The 16,728-nt window shown below is 57.8% G+C and overlaps 1 protein-coding gene across 2 annotated transcripts in view; it reads left to right on the top strand.

Moving 5' to 3' along the window:
- Positions 1-1,985: 1,985 nt before the first annotated feature.
- khnyn (KH and NYN domain containing) overlaps positions 1,986-16,728 on the top strand; it is a 29,776-nt gene continuing 15,033 nt past the window's right edge. Inside the window, exons 1-4 of one of the 2 annotated variants that reach the window (XM_088634214.1) lie at positions 1,986-2,327; positions 8,215-8,616; positions 9,560-9,694; positions 10,503-12,496. In XM_088634214.1, coding sequence (XP_088490340.1) covers positions 8,269-8,616; positions 9,560-9,694; positions 10,503-12,496 — 2,477 coding nt within the window. In that variant the 5' untranslated portion in view covers positions 1,986-2,327; positions 8,215-8,268. The remainder of the gene's footprint in view (positions 2,328-8,214; positions 8,617-9,559; positions 9,695-10,502; positions 12,497-16,728) is intronic. The other variant, XM_088634215.1, reaches the window with a different exon arrangement.

The following is a 16,728-nucleotide window of genomic DNA, read 5'->3' as shown; positions in this document are numbered from 1 at the left end:
GAGGGGATCCCCATTACCTGTAAAGCGCTTTGAGTGGAGTGTCCAGAAAAAAGCGCTATATAAGTGTAAGCAATTATTATTATTATTAATTATAATATACACCTTCACACACTGATGTACACAGACACACAGCTTCACACACTAATATACACCTTCACACACTGATGTACACAGACACACAGCTACACACACTAATATACACCTTCACACACTGATGTACACAGACACACAGCTACACACACTAATATACACCTTCACACACTGATGTACACAGACACACCCTGATGTACACAGACACACAGTTACACTAATACTGACATACTACATTGTTACACACTGCACATGTACATATACACGTTGACACTATCAAACTGATGTACAGATACACACGCTGAGAACACAACTTCACACACTGATGTACAGATATACACAACTGCACATTCATGTACAGATACAAACAATGACATGCACAGATGTACAAATACACACTGACACACAATCTCACACACTGATATACAGATATACACACTGATGAAAACAATACTCTCAGAAACAAATACTGACAGACAGATACAGACTCAGAGACACTGTCAGACACACATACAGACTGAGAGACACACTGATTTTACAGAGACACTGACAGACACATACAGACTCAGACACTGATGTTACACAGACACACAAAACGGCTCAGAGACACACTGATGCTACAGAGACAGTCAGACACACAGACTCAGACAGACACTGATGTTACACAAACTGACCGACACACATACAGACTCAGACACAGTGACGTTACAGAGACACTGTCAGACACGTACAGACTCAGAGACACACTGATGTTACACAGACACACTGACAGACATACAGACTCAAGAGACACAGTGATGTTACAGAGACATTGACAGACACACAGACTCAGACACTGATGTTACACAGAGACATTGACAGTGTCAATAGTATACAGTATTTCACAGACAGGAACTTAAAAACACAGTAAAAGAGACAGACACTGAAGTGTGATACACACTGAAGTGTGACACACTGATGTTGCATCATAGAGACACAAACATTGATGTTCACAGAAATACACACTGAAGTTGTGACAGACACACACACTGAAGCTGTGACGCAGACACACACTGAAACTGTGACAGAAAAACACTGAGGTTGTGACAGACACAAACACACTGATTTGTGACACACACAGTGAAGTTGTGACAAAAACACACACACACTGAAGTTGTGACACACACAAACACCCTGATCTGTGACACACACAGTGAAGTTGTGACACAGACACACAGTGAAGTTGTGAGACACAGACAGACACACACACAGTGAAGTTGTGAGACAGAGACAGACAGACAGTGAAGTTGTGAGACACAGACAGACACACACACACAGTGAAGTTGTGAAACAGAGACAGACAGACAGACACACACACACACAGTAAAGTTGTGAGACAGAGACAAACACACAGTGAAGTTGTGAGACAGAGACAGACACACACACACGGTGAAGTTGTGAAACAGAGACAGACAGACACACACACACGGTGAAGTTGTGAGACAGAGACAGACAGACACACACACACGGTGAAGTTGTGAAACAGAGACAGACACACACACACGGTGAAGTTGTGAAACAGAGACAGACAGACACACACACACGGTGAAGTTGTGAGACAGAGACAGACAGACACACACACACGGTGAAGTTGTGAGACAGAGACAGACAGACACACACACGGTGAAGTTGTGAGACAGAGACAGACAGACACACACACACGGTGAAGTTGTGAGACAGAGACAGACAGACACACAGTGAAGTTGTGCGACAGAGACAGACAGACAGACACACACACACACACGGTGAAGTTGTGAGACAGAGACAGACACACACACACACGGTGAAGTTGTGACACGCGTTGATAAGGGCTTCGGGACGCGCCCACTCTGCAAACTAGCAGCGCGAAGTCACGCCCTCTCCTAGGTTTCGTTTTTCACAACAACAGCAGTAGCAGCAGCAGCCGCCGCCGCCGTCGTCCGACGAGCTCGGCGGACCGGGGTCTCTATTTCCAGGCGGGTGGTCTAGTCGCGGTCCACCTCGGGGTCCGGGTGAGGAGGGGATGCGTGGACTGTGACACGCGAGCGAGCGCGCGCGCGCGGGCGCGCTGCGGGGCCGGCGGCGCCACGGACGGGTCGTGGAGTTGACTCGGAAAGTTGCGGAAGAGAGAGAGAGACAGACGAGCAAGCGAGCGATAACCGAAAGTCCCGACAGGAAGCGAGAGACCAGCCTCGGGTCGGCAGACCCGTTACAGCGAGGTGAGAGGGAAGACGAGGGCTTTTAATCCGGACGATTAAAACAGAGTGGCGCCTCTACCAGCGCCGGGCGATGGGCACGTACTGTACCCACGCAGGTCGGGCTGGTGACGCAGTGAGGGGGCTTGAGCCAGAGAGCGAGCCGTGGAGCTGGAAACGGCCTCGTCATGAAATCTACACATCTGAAAACTGCGACTTTCTCGATCGCAGTGCCTGGCGCGTCGCTTTCGGTTTGGGTTTCCCGATCGGGGACTTTTAAGGGCCACACGCGAGTCTTTTGAAAGGGGAGGTTCACTAGTTCGGCGGCAGCCGTGGGGAGGGCGCAGGAGCGCCACGCAGAAGCGCTTGTAGCAGCGGCTCTGTTAGAGTAGCGACATAGAGACAGTGTTGTAGCAGCAGCTACAGTCATGCTGTAGGCTGTAGTAGCAGTAGTACTACTGTACTACTGTACTAGTAGATCCAGCTGGTATGAGAGTCACTAGAGTAGTGACTTCACTGATCCAGCTGGTATGAGACTGTGCTCAGCGGTGAGACGCTCTGGGTTCAGGGGTCAGACTCCCCTGTGCTCAGCGGTGAGACGCTCTGGGTTCAGGGGTCAGACTGCCCTGTGCTCAGCGGTGAGACGCTCTGGGTTCAGGGGTCAGACTGCCCTGTGCTCAGCGGTGAGACGCTCTGGGTTCAGGGGTCAGACTCCCCTGTGCTCAGCGGTGAGACGCTCTGGGTTCAGGGGTCAGACTCCCCTGTGCTCAGCGGTGAGACGCTCTGGGTTCAGGGGTCAGACTCCCCTGTGCTCAGCGGTGAGACGCTCTGGGTTCAGGGGTCAGACTGCCCTGTGCTCAGCGGTGAGACGCTCTGGGTTCAGGGGTCAGACTGCCCTGTGCTCAGCGGTGAGACGCTCTGGGTTCAGGGGTCAGACTGCCCTGTGAACAGCGGTGAGATGCTCTGGGTTCAGGGGTCAGACTGCCCTGTGCTCAGCGGTGAGACGCTCTGGGTTCAGGGGTCAGACTGCCCTGTGCTCAGCGGTGAGACACTCTGGGTTCAGGGGTCAGACTGCCCTGTGCTCAGCGGTGAGACACTCTGGGTTCAGGGGTCAGACTGCCCTGTGCTCAGCGGTGAGACGCTCTGGGTTCAGGGGTCAGACTCCCCTGTGCTCAGAGGTGAAACGCTCTGGGTTCAGGGGTCAGACTCCCCTGTGCTCAGCGGTGAGACGCTCTGGGTTCAGGGGTCAGACTCCCCTGTGCTCAGCGGTGAGACGCTCTGGGTTCAGGGGTCAGACTCCCCTGTGCTCTGGGTTCAGGGGTCAGACTCCCTTGTGCTCAGCGGTGAGACGCTCTGGGTTCAGGGGTCAGACTGCCCTGTGAACAGCGGTGAGACGCTCTGGGTTCAGGGGTCAGACTGCCCTGTGCTCAGCGGTGAGACGCTCTGGGTTCAGGGGTCAGACTGCCCTGTGCTCAGCGGTGAGACACTCTGGGTTCAGGGGTCAGACTGCCCTGTGCTCAGCGGTGAGACGCTCTGGGTTCAGGGGTCAGACTGCCCTGTGCTCAGCGGTGAGACGCTCTGGGTTCAGGGGTCAGACTCCTCTGTGCTCAGCGGTGAGACGCTCTGGGTTCAGGGGTCAGACTCCCCTGTGCTCAGCGGTGAGACGCTCTGGGTTCAGGGGTCAGACTGCCCTGTGCTCAGCGGTGAGACGCTCTGGGTTCAGGGGTCAGACTGCCCTGTGAACAGCGGTGAGATGCTCTGGGTTCAGGGGTCAGACTGCCCTGTGCTCAGCGGTGAGACGCTCTGGGTTCAGGGGTCAGACTGCCCTGTGCTCAGCGGTGAGACACTCTGGGTTCAGGGGTCAGACTGCCCTGTGCTCAGCGGTGAGACACTCTGGGTTCAGGGGTCAGACTGCCCTGTGCTCAGCGGTGAGACGCTCTGGGTTCAGGGGTCAGACTCCCCTGTGCTCAGAGGTGAAACGCTCTGGGTTCAGGGGTCAGACTCCCCTGTGCTCAGCGGTGAGACGCTCTGGGTTCAGGGGTCAGACTCCCCTGTGCTCAGCGGTGAGACGCTCTGGGTTCAGGGGTCAGACTCCCCTGTGCTCTGGGTTCAGGGGTCAGACTCCCTTGTGCTCAGCGGTGAGACGCTCTGGGTTCAGGGGTCAGACTGCCCTGTGAACAGCGGTGAGACGCTCTGGGTTCAGGGGTCAGACTGCCCTGTGCTCAGCGGTGAGACGCTCTGGGTTCAGGGGTCAGACTGCCCTGTGCTCAGCGGTGAGACACTCTGGGTTCAGGGGTCAGACTGCCCTGTGCTCAGCGGTGAGACGCTCTGGGTTCAGGGGTCAGACTGCCCTGTGCTCAGCGGTGAGACGCTCTGGGTTCAGGGGTCAGACTGCCCTGTGCTCAGCGGTGAGACGCTCTGGGTTCAGGGGTCAGACTGCCCTGTGAACAGCGGTGAGACGCTCTGGGTTCAGGGGTCAGACTGCCCTGTGCTCAGCGGTGAGACGCTCTGGGTTCAGGGGTCAGACTCCCATGTGCTCAGCGGTGAGACGCTCTGGGTTCAGGGGTCAGACTCCCCTGTGCTCAGCGGTGAGACGCTCTGGGTTCAGGGGTCAGACTCCCCTGTGCTCAGCGGTGAGACGCTCTGGGTTCAGGGGTCAGACTCCCCTGTGCTCAGAGGTGAAACGCTCTGGGTTCAGGGGTCAGACTCCCGTGTGCTCAGCGGTGAGACGCTCTGGGTTCAGGGGTCAGACTCCCCTGTGCTCTGGGTTCAGGGGTCAGACTCCCTTGTGCTCAGCGGTGAGACGCTCTGGGTTCAGGGGTCAGACTCCCCTGTGCTCAGCGGTGAGACGCTCTGGGTTCAGGGGTCAGACTGCCCTGTGCTCAGCGGTGAGACGCTCTGGGTTCAGGGGTCAGACTCCCCTGTGCTCAGAGGTGAAACGCTCTGGGTTCAGGGGTCAGACTCCCCTGTGCTCAGCGGTGAGACGCTCTGGGTTCAGGGGTCAGACTCCCCTGTGCTCAGCGGTGAGACGCTCTGGGTTCAGGGGTCAGACTGCCCTGTGAACAGCGGTGAGATGCTCTGGGTTCAGGGGTCAGACTGCCCTGTGCTCAGCGGTGAGACGCTCTGGGTTCAGGGGTCAGACTGCCCTGTGCTCAGCGGTGAGACACTCTGGGTTCAGGGGTCAGACTGCCCTGTGCTCAGCGGTGAGACACTCTGGGTTCAGGGGTCAGACTGCCCTGTGCTCAGCGGTGAGACGCTCTGGGTTCAGGGGTCAGACTCCCCTGTGCTCAGAGGTGAAACGCTCTGGGTTCAGGGGTCAGACTCCCCTGTGCTCAGCGGTGAGACGCTCTGGGTTCAGGGGTCAGACTCCCCTGTGCTCAGCGGTGAGACGCTCTGGGTTCAGGGGTCAGACTCCCCTGTGCTCTGGGTTCAGGGGTCAGACTCCCTTGTGCTCAGCGGTGAGACGCTCTGGGTTCAGGGGTCAGACTGCCCTGTGAACAGCGGTGAGACGCTCTGGGTTCAGGGGTCAGACTGCCCTGTGCTCAGCGGTGAGACGCTCTGGGTTCAGGGGTCAGACTCCCCTGTGCTCTGGGTTCAGGGGTCAGACTCCCTTGTGCTCAGCGGTGAGACGCTCTGGGTTCAGGGGTCAGACTCCCCTGTGCTCAGCGGTGAGACGCTCTGGGTTCAGGGGTCAGACTGCCCTGTGCTCAGCGGTGAGACGCTCTGGGTTCAGGGGTCAGACTCCCCTGTGCTCAGAGGTGAAACGCTCTGGGTTCAGGGGTCAGACTCCCCTGTGCTCAGCGGTGAGACGCTCTGGGTTCAGGGGTCAGACTCCCCTGTGCTCAGCGGTGAGACGCTCTGGGTTCAGGGGTCAGACTGCCCTGTGAACAGCGGTGAGATGCTCTGGGTTCAGGGGTCAGACTGCCCTGTGCTCAGCGGTGAGACGCTCTGGGTTCAGGGGTCAGACTGCCCTGTGCTCAGCGGTGAGACACTCTGGGTTCAGGGGTCAGACTGCCCTGTGCTCAGCGGTGAGACACTCTGGGTTCAGGGGTCAGACTGCCCTGTGCTCAGCGGTGAGACGCTCTGGGTTCAGGGGTCAGACTCCCCTGTGCTCAGAGGTGAAACGCTCTGGGTTCAGGGGTCAGACTCCCCTGTGCTCAGCGGTGAGACGCTCTGGGTTCAGGGGTCAGACTCCCCTGTGCTCAGCGGTGAGACGCTCTGGGTTCAGGGGTCAGACTCCCCTGTGCTCTGGGTTCAGGGGTCAGACTCCCTTGTGCTCAGCGGTGAGACGCTCTGGGTTCAGGGGTCAGACTGCCCTGTGAACAGCGGTGAGACGCTCTGGGTTCAGGGGTCAGACTGCCCTGTGCTCAGCGGTGAGACGCTCTGGGTTCAGGGGTCAGACTGCCCTGTGCTCAGCGGTGAGACACTCTGGGTTCAGGGGTCAGACTGCCCTGTGCTCAGCGGTGAGACGCTCTGGGTTCAGGGGTCAGACTGCCCTGTGCTCAGCGGTGAGACGCTCTGGGTTCAGGGGTCAGACTGCCCTGTGCTCAGCGGTGAGACGCTCTGGGTTCAGGGGTCAGACTGCCCTGTGAACAGCGGTGAGACGCTCTGGGTTCAGGGGTCAGACTGCCCTGTGCTCAGCGGTGAGACGCTCTGGGTTCAGGGGTCAGACTGCCCTGTGCTCAGCGGTGAGACACTCTGGGTTCAGGGGTCAGACTGCCCTGTGCTCAGCGGTGAGACGCTCTGGGTTCAGGGGTCAGACTCCCCTGTGCTCAGCGGTGAGACGCTCTGGGTTCAGGGGTCAGACTCCCATGTGCTCAGCGGTGAGACGCTCTGGGTTCAGGGGTCAGACTCCCCTGTGCTCAGCGGTGAGACGCTCTGGGTTCAGGGGTCAGACTCCCCTGTGCTCAGAGGTGCAACGCTCTGGGTTCAGGGGTCAGACTCCCGTGTGCTCAGCGGTGAGACGCTCTGGGTTCAGGGGTCAGACTCCCCTGTGCTCTGGGTTCAGGGGTCAGACTCCCTTGTGCTCAGCGGTGAGACGCTCTGGGTTCAGGGGTCAGACTCCCCTGTGCTCAGCGGTGAGACGCTCTGGGTTCAGGGGTCAGACTCCCCTGTGCTCTGGGTTCAGGGGTCAGACTCCCCTGTGCTCAGCGGTGAGACGCTCTGGGTTCAGGGGTCAGACTCCCCTGTGCTCTGGGTTCAGGGGTCAGACTCCCTTGTGCTCAGCGGTGAGACGCTCTGGGTTCAGGGGTCAGACTCCCCTGTGCTCAGCGGTGAGACGCTCTGGGTTCAGGGGTCAGACTCCCCTGTGCTCAGCGGTGAGACGCTCTGGGTTCAGGGGTCAGACTGCCCTGTGCTCAGCGGTGAGACGCTCTGGGTTCAGGGGTCAGAATGCCCTGTGCTCAGCGGTGAGACGCTCTGGGTTCAGGGGTCAGACTCCTCTGTGCTCAGCGGTGAGACGCTCTGGGTTCAGGGGTCAGACTCCCCTGTGCTCAGCGGTGAGACGCTCTGGGTTCAGGGGTCAGACTGCCCTGTGAACAGCGGTGAGACGCTCTGGGTTCAGGGGTCAGACTCCCCTGTGCTCAGCGGTGAGACGCTCTGGGTTCAGGGGTCAGACTGCCCTGTGCTCAGCGGTGAGACGCTCTGGGTTCAGGGATCAGACTCCTCTGTGCTCAGCGGTGAGACTCTCTGGGGTCAGACTGCCCTGTGCTCAGCGGTGAGACGCTCTGGGTTCAGGGGTCAGACTCCCTTGTGCTCAGCGGTGAGACGCTCTGGGTTCAGGGTCTGAGCCTGGGCTGGGCCTGTCAGCAGCGGACTTGAAGAGGTGCTTGCCGCAGAGCTCCAGAGGATGTGGGAGGGGCTGAGCGTTTCACCTATTTCCTGTCTTCTACGCCCTCCTCTCCCCCTGCAGCCAATCCGCTTCGTCCTCTATGACTGCACTTCCTGCCACGCCCACACGGACCACATGGCGATGTTCCTCCTGTCCCGTGGGCCCGGGCTCCAGGACGCTGACCGGAACGCAGGGGTGACCCAAGGGGGATCTCGGGGAGATGGGAGGCACCCCGCCAGAGGAGAGGGCAGGGAGGAAGAGGAGGAGGAGGAGGAAGAGGAGGTGCTGGACGAGTTTACCGTGCCTGCGGTCGTGCGGGCCACCCTGACCTCGCTCAGGCCCACCCTGCTGCGGGTTTTTGGGGTGTCACTGTGCTTCGATGAGGTGGGGGGCCCGGCAGAGCTGGCAGGAGGGTCTGCCTGCAGCGACACCCAGATGTGGCTCCAGCTGCAGGGCCAGAGAAGAGGCGTGGTGTCAGCCAAGGTCAGGAAGTGTGATTTATTAGATTAACCCCTCTCTCTCAGAGCAGTGTTAATGGACTGGAGTGTCCAGTCAGTCAGTGTGTCTGTATGAACCCCTCTCTCTCAGTGCAGTGTTAATGGACTGGAGTGTCCAGTCAGTCAGTGTGTCTGTATGAACCCCTCTCTCTCAGTGCAGTGTTAATGTACTGGAGTGTCCAGTCAGTGTGTCTGTATGAACCCCTCTCTCTCAGTGCAGTGTTAATGGACTGGAGTGTCCAGTCAGTCAGTGTGTCTGTATGAACCCCTCTCTCTCAGTGCAGTGTTAATGTACTGGAGTGTCCAGTCAGTCAGTGTGTCTGTATGAACCCCTCTCTCTCAGTGCAGTGTTAATGTACTGGAGTGTCCAGTCAGTCAGTGTGTCTGTATGAACCCCTCTCTCTCAGTGCAGTGTTAATGTACTGGAGTGTCCAGTCAGTCAGTGTGTCTGTATGAACCCCTCTCTCTCAGTGCAGTGTTAATGTACTGGAGTGTCCAGTCAGTCAGGGTGTCTGTATGAACCCCTCTCTCTCAGTGCAGTGTTAATGTACTGGAGTGTCCAGTCAGTGTGTCTGTATGAACCCCTCTCTCTCAGTGCAGTGTTAATGTACTGGAGTGTCCAGTCAGTCAGTGTGTCTGTATGAACCCCTCTCTCTCAGTGCAGTGTTAATGTACTGGAGTGTCCAGTCAGTCAGTGTGTCTGTATGAACCCCTCTCTCTCAGTGCAGTGTTAATGTACTGGAGTGTCCAGTCAGTCAGTGTGTCTGTATGAACCCCTCTCTCTCAGTGCAGTGTTAATGTACTGGAGTGTCCAGTCAGTCAGTGTGTCTGTATGAACCCCTCTCTCTCAGTGCAGTGTTAATGTACTGGAGTGTCCAGTCAGTCAGTGTGTCTGTATGAACCCCTCTCTCCCTCCTGTTCTTCCTCAGGTGTTTATTAAAGGGGTGGTGAGTGTGGAAGATCAGCAGGAAGTGACATATCCTCAGGGCCTTCACTGTGTGTTTGTTGGGGCCCGGGGGCTGTTCCTGGACTGCCTGATCAGAAACACCTCTGCCTACGTCGTGGTGAGTGACATGACCATGCCAGGACTGGACAGGTGTTGGAGATGTAGTAAACACTTTAAAGCTACATAAATCTGTCTCCCTAACCTTTCTCCTTCTCTCCTCTCTCCCCTGGCTTACCGTGTCTCTTTCCCTCTTTTTCCCCTCTTGACTCTCTCTCTCCTTTCTCCTTTTTCCCTCCTCACCCTGTCCCTCTCCCTCTCCTTCTCCCTGCTCCTCTCCCTGCTCCTCTCCTTCTCCCTGCCCCTCTCCCTGCCCCTCTCCCTCTCCCTGCTCCTCTCCCCCTCCCTGTCCCTCTCCCTGCTCCTCTCCCTGCTCCTCTCCCTGCCCCTCTCCCTCTCCCTCTCCCTCTCCCTCTCCCTGTCCCTCTCCCTGCTCCTCTCCCTGCTCCTCTCCCTGCTCCTCTCCCTGCCCCTCTCCCTGCCCTTCTCCCTCTCCCTCTCCCTGCCCCTCTCCCTGCCCCTCTCCCTGCCCTTCTCCCTCTTCCTCTCCCTCTCCCTCTCCCTCTCCCTCTCCCTCTCCCTCTCCCTGCTCCTCTCCCTGCTCCTCTCCCTCTCCCTGCCCCTCTCCCTCTCCCTGCTCCTCTCCCTGCTCCTCTCCCTCCCCCTGCTCCTCTCCCTGCTCCTCTCCCTGTCCCTGCCCCTCTCCCTGCCCCTCTCCCTCTCCCTGCCCCTCTTCCTGCCCCTCTTCCTGCCCCTCTCCCTCTCCCTCTCCCTGTTCCTCTCCCTGTTCCTCTCCCTGTTCCTCTCCCTGTTCCTCTCCCTGCCCCTCTCCCTGCTCCTCTCCCTGCCCCTCTCCCTGTCTCCCCCAGGTCGGTTCCCCGGGGTGCCTGCTGGTGTCGGGGCTGATGGAGCCGGTGATGCAGGCCTACACGCTGGTCCTGGACCTGGTGGACAAGTACCAGGGCACCCAGAGCCAGGCCCCCGACCCCCGGGGGGCCGCGGCCGGCGACCCCCAGGACGTGCGCAGGGCCTTCCGGGCGCTGGTGGAGGCGCACGAGGACCGGCACTCCATGGACCTGCTGCTGCTGCCGGGGCCGGCCAAGGAGGTCCTGCTGGAGCTGCTCGGGGGGTCCTGCCGCTCGGCAGGGCCGGCGGGAGGGGCCGGGGGGGCCCCGGGGGCCCGGCCGGGCCTGGAGGGGGCTCCACCTTCCGGGCCGGGGCCCGGGTGGGACGGGAGAGGGGGGATCCCCGGAGCGCGGGTGGCGGAAGAGTCGACGGACCCCTCGCTGGGCGAGGAGGAGGAGGAGGAGGAGGAGGCGCCGGGCGCTGGGGAGGAGGGCGCCCTCCTCTCGTCCGGCTCGCAGGAGGAGTTCGGCCTGCTGCTCACGTTCTTCACCGCCATGGGCTATGGCGAGGGCGTGGTGCAGCGGGTCCTGGCCAGAACCGGGCCCCGGGAGGCCTCCCAGATCCTGGACCTGGTCCAGCAGGAGCAGGACGGGGACCCCCCCCCGGAGGAGCTGGGCGGGGGCGGGGAGGCGGGCGACTTCGTGATGGGCATCCTGCGCTCGGCGGCGGCCAGCTGCGGCTACGCGGAGGAGGACGTCCTGCGGGCGTGCCGCGCCATGCCGGGCTCGGGCGACGGGCTCTCCGCCGGGCAGCTCCTGCTGCAGCTCCAGGCCGAGGCCGAGGCGCAGGGAGGGGCCGGGAGCGGGAGAGAGGCGGGGCCCGGGGAGGGGGGCGGGGAGAGGAGGGAGTGGGCGGGGCTCGGCGATGCAGGCAGCGAGGTGGGGAAGTGGGCGGGGCTTGAAGTGGGCGGGGAGAGGCGGATGGGGGCCGGGCTGGGTGAGGAGAGGGGGCAGCGGGCGGGGCTTGAGGAGGTGGGGGGCGGGGAGAGGAGGGAGTGGGCGGGGCTCGGCGATGCAGGCAGCGAGGTGGGGAAGTGGGCGGGGCTTGAAGTGGGCGGGGAGAGGCGGATGGGGGCCGGGCTGGGTGAGGAGAGGGGGCAGCGGGCGGGGCTTGAGGAGGTGGGGGGCGGGGAGAGGAGGGAGTGGGCGGGGCTCGGCGATGCGGGCAGCGAGGTGGGGAAGTGGGCGGGGCTTGAAGTGGGCGGGGAGAGGCGGACGGGGGCCGGGCTGGGCGAGGAGAGGGGGCAGCGGGCGGGGCTCGGGGAGCTGTGCGAGGAGAGGGGGCACCGGGCGGGGCTCGGGGAGCTGTGCGAGGAGAGGGGGCACCGGGCGGGGCTCGGGGAGCTGGGCGAGGAGAGGGGGAGAGAGCGAGATCGCAGGAGAGGTGTTGATCCGGAGGGCTTCGGTTCCACGAGCCGCGGCCGACCGGGGTTTGACGCGGGACAGCCGGAGTGGGGAGGAGGAGGAGGAGGGGGCCGTGAGTACCCCCCGGACATTCCTGACCGCCGGGACTGCCCCCGCCCTGAACGCTCGGCCAGCCAGGCCCCGGAGCCACCGCGCGGGACCCCGATTCCTCCGGGGGTCTCCCCACCGGACTCGGGCCTGCGGACCGGCGGGTCCGGCCTCGGGGGAGACGCGAGGTCTCCCAGGAGGAGGGCCAGTCGCTCGGCTGCCCCCGCGGTGAAGGGCCCCCCGCGGCGCACCTACCCCAAATCCCTCCAGGACCTCTCTCCCGCCCAGAGCCCGGACCCCCTCCTCCCAGCCCCCCTGCCCCCGGAGACCCAGGCTGCTCCTGCGGGGAGGGGAAGGAGGCGGGGGGGGGCCATGAAGACGGCCGTCACGGGGCCCCAGCGTTACCAGGAAGTACTGCAGACCCCCTTTGACCTCCAGCTGACGGATGCCCCCGGTAACCCCAACCTGCGTCAGATCATCATCGACGGCAGCAACGTGGCCATGAGGTGAGAAAGCATCTGTATGAACCCCCCTCTCTCAGTGCAGTGTTAATGTACTGGAGTGTCCAGTCAGTCAGTGTGTCTGTATGAACCCCTCTCTCTCAGTGCAGTGTTAATGTACTGGAGTGTCCAGTCAGTCAGTGTGTCTGTATGAACCCCCCTCTCTCAGTGCAGTGTTAATGTACTGGAGTGTCCAGTCAGTCAGTGTCTGTATGAACCCCTCTCTCTCAGTGCAGTGTTAATGTACTGGAGTGTCCAGTCAGTGTGTCTGTATGAACCCCTCTCTCTCAGGGCAGTGTTAATGTACTGGAGTGTCCAGTCAGTCAGTGTGTCTGTATGAACCCCTCTCTCTCAGTGCAGTGTTAATGTACTGGAGTGTCCAGTCAGTCAGTGTGTCTGTATGAACCCCTCTCTCTCAGTGCAGTGTTAATGTACTGGAGTGTCCAGTCAGTCAGTGTGTCTGTATGAACCCCTCTCTCTCAGTGCAGTGTTAATGTACTGGAGTGTCCAGTCAGTCAGTGTGTCTGTATGAACCCCTCTCTCTCAGTGCAGTGTTAATGTACTGGAGTGTCCAGTCAGTGTGTCTGTATGAACCCCTCTCTCTCAGTGCAGTGTTAATGTACTGGAGTGTCCAGTCAGTGTGTCTGTATGAACCCCTCTCTCTCAGTGCAGTGTTAATGTACTGGAGTGTCCAGTCAGTGTGTCTGTATGAACCCCTCTCTCTCAGTGCAGTGTTAATGTACTGGAGTGTCCAGTCAGTCAGTGTGTCTGTATGAACCCCTCTCTCTCAGTGCAGTGTTAATGTACTGGAGTGTCCAGTCAGTCAGTGTGTCTGTATGAACCCCTCTCTCTCAGTGCAGTGTTAATGTACTGGAGTGTCCAGTCAGTCAGTGTGTCTGTATGAACCCCTCTCTCTCAGTGCAGTGTTAATGTACTGGAGTGTCCAGTCAGTCAGTCTGTCTGTATGAACCCCTCTCTCTCAGGGCAGTGTTAATGTACTGGAGTGTCCAGTCAGTCAGTGTGTCTGTATGAACCCCTCTCTCTCAGTGCAGTGTTAATGTACTGGAGTGTCCAGTCAGTCAGTGTGTCTGTATGAACCCCTCTCTCTCAGTGCAGTGTTAATGTACTGGAGTGTCCAGTCAGTCAGTGTGTCTGTATGAACCCCTCTCTCTCAGTGCAGTGTTCATGTACTGGAGTGTCCAGTCAGTGTGTCTGTATGAACCCCTCTCTCTCAGTGCAGTGTTAATGTACTGGAGTGTCCAGTCAGTCAGTGTGTCTGTATGAACCCCTCTCTCTCAGTGCAGTGTTAATGTACTGGAGTGTCCAGTCAGTCAGTGTGTCTGTATGAACCCCTCTCTCTCAGTGCAGTGTTAATGTACTGGAGTGTCCAGTCAGTCAGTGTGTCTGTATGAACCCCTCTCTCTCAGTGCAGTGTTAATGTACTGGAGTGTCCAGTCAGTGTGTCTGTATGAACCCCTCTCTCTCAGTGCAGTGTTAATGTACTGGAGTGTCCAGTCAGTCAGAGTGTCTGTATGAACCCCTCTCTCTCAGTGCAGTGTTAATGTACTGGAGTGCCCAGTCAGTCAGTGTGTCTGTATGAACCCCCCTCTCTCAGTGCAGTGTTAATGTACTGGAGTGTCCAGTCAGTCAGTGTGTCTGTATGAACCCCTCTCTCTCAGTGCAGTGTTAATGTACTGGAGTGTCCAGTCAGTCAGTCTGTCTGTATGAACCCCTCTCTCTCAGGGCAGTGTTAATGTACTGGAGTGTCCAGTCAGTCAGTCTGTCTGTATGAACCCCTCTCTCTCAGGGCAGTGTTAATGTACTGGAGTGTCCAGTCAGTCAGTGTGTCTGTATGAACCCCTCTCTCTCAGCGCAGTGTTAATGTACTGGAGTGTCCAGTCAGTCAGTGTGTCTGTATGAACCCCTCTCTCTCAGTGCAGTGTTAATGTACTGGAGTGTCCAGTCAGTCAGTGTGTCTGTATGAACCCCTCTCTCTCAGTGCAGTGTTAATGTACTGGAGTGTCCAGTCAGTGTGTCTGTATGAACCCCTCTCTCTCAGTGCAGTGTTAATGTACTGGAGTGTCCAGTCAGTGTGTCTGTATGAACCCCTCTCTCTCAGTGCAGTGTTAATGTACTGGAGTGTCCAGTCAGTGTGTCTGTATGAACCCCTCTCTCTCAGTGCAGTGTTAATGTACTGGAGTGTCCAGTCAGTCAGTGTGTCTGTATGAACCCCTCTCTCTCAGTGCAGTGTTAATGTACTGGAGTGTCCAGTCAGTCAGTGTGTCTGTATGAACCCCTCTCTCTCAGTGCAGTGTTAATGTACTGGAGTGTCCAGTCAGTCAGAGTGTCTGTATGAACCCCTCTCTCTCAGTGCAGTGTTAATGTACTGGAGTGTCCAGTCAGTGTGTCTGTATGAACCCCTCTCTCTCAGTGCAGTGTTAATGTACTGGAGTGTCCAGTCAGTCAGTGTGTCTGTATGAACCCCTCTCTCTCAGTGCAGTGTTAATGTACTGGAGTGTCCAGTCAGTCAGTGTGTCTGTATGAACCCCTCTCTCTCAGTGCAGTGTTAATGTACTGGAGTGTCCAGTCAGTCAGTGTGTCTGTATGAACCCCTCTCTCTCAGTGCAGTGTTAATGTACTGGAGTGTCCAGTCAGTCAGTGTGTCTGTATGAACCCCTCTCTCTCAGTGCAGTGTTAATGTACTGGAGTGTCCAGTCAGTCAGTGTGTCTGTATGAACCCCTCTCTCTCAGGGCAGTGTTCATGTACTGGAGTGTCCAGTCAGTCAGTGTGTCTGTATGAACCCCTCTCTCTCAGTGCAGTGTTCATGTACTGGAGTGTCCAGTCAGTGTGTCTGTATGAACCCCTCTCTCTCAGTGCAGTGTTAATGTACTGGAGTGTCCAGTCAGTCAGTGTGTCTGTATGAACCCCTCTCTCTCAGTGCAGTGTTAATGTACTGGAGTGTCCAGTCAGTCAGTGTGTCTGTATGAACCCCTCTCTCTCAGTGCAGTGTTAATGTACTGGAGTGTCCAGTCAGTCAGTGTGTCTGTATGAACCCCTCTCTCTCAGTGCAGTGTTAATGTACTGGAGTGTCCAGTCAGTGTGTCTGTATGAACCCCTCTCTCTCAGTGCAGTGTTCATGTACTGGAGTGTCCAGTCAGTCAGAGTGTCTGTATGAACCCCTCTCTCTCAGTGCAGTGTTAATGTACTGGAGTGTCCAGTCAGTCAGTGTGTCTGTATGAACCCCTCTCTCTCAGTGCAGTGTTAATGTACTGGAGTGTCCAGTCAGTCAGAGTGTCTGTATGAACCCCTCTCTCTCAGTGCAGTGTTAATGTACTGGAGTGTCCAGTCAGTGTGTCTGTATGAACCCCTCTCTCTCAGTGCAGTGTTAATGTACTGGAGTGTCCAGTCAGTCAGTGTGTCTGTATGAACCCCTCTCTCTCAGTGCAGTGTTAATGTACTGGAGTGTCCAGTCAGTCAGTGTGTCTGTATGAACCCCTCTCTCTCAGTGCAGTGTTAATGTACTGGAGTGTCCAGTCAGTCAGTGTGTCTGTATGAACCCCTCTCTCTCAGTGCAGTGTTAATGTACTGGAGTGTCCAGTCAGTCAGTGTGTCTGTATGAACCCCTCTCTCTCAGTGCAGTGTTAATGTACTGGAGTGTCCAGTCAGTCAGTGTGTCTGTATGAACCCCTCTCTCTCAGGGCAGTGTTCATGTACTGGAGTGTCCAGTCAGTCAGTGTGTCTGTATGAACCCCTCTCTCTCAGTGCAGTGTTCATGTACTGGAGTGTCCAGTCAGTGTGTCTGTATGAACCCCTCTCTCTCAGTGCAGTGTTAATGTACTGGAGTGTCCAGTCAGTCAGTGTGTCTGTATGAACCCCTCTCTCTCAGTGCAGTGTTAATGTACTGGAGTGTCCAGTCAGTCAGTGTGTCTGTATGAACCCCTCTCTCTCAGTGCAGTGTTAATGTACTGGAGTGTCCAGTCAGTCAGTGTGTCTGTATGAACCCCCCTCTCTCAGTGCAGTGTTAATGTACTGGAGTGTCCAGTCAGTCAGTGTCTGTATGAACCCCTCTCTCTCAGTGCAGTGTTAATGTACTGGAGTGTCCAGTCAGTGTGTCTGTATGAACCCCTCTCTCTCAGGGCAGTGTTAATGTACTGGAGTGTCCAGTCAGTCAGTGTGTCTGTATGAACCCCTCTCTCTCAGTGCAGTGTTAATGTACTGGAGTGTCCAGTCAGTCAGT

Source organism: Lepisosteus platostomus, chromosome 6 (genome assembly GCF_059453375.1).
Source record: "Lepisosteus platostomus isolate fLepPlt1 chromosome 6, fLepPlt1.hap1, whole genome shotgun sequence".
In the NCBI taxonomy this organism is placed as follows: Eukaryota; Metazoa; Chordata; class Actinopteri; order Semionotiformes; family Lepisosteidae; genus Lepisosteus; species Lepisosteus platostomus.
Note: the sequence above shows the minus strand (reverse complement) of the source record. Positions and strands in the feature narration are given on the sequence as shown.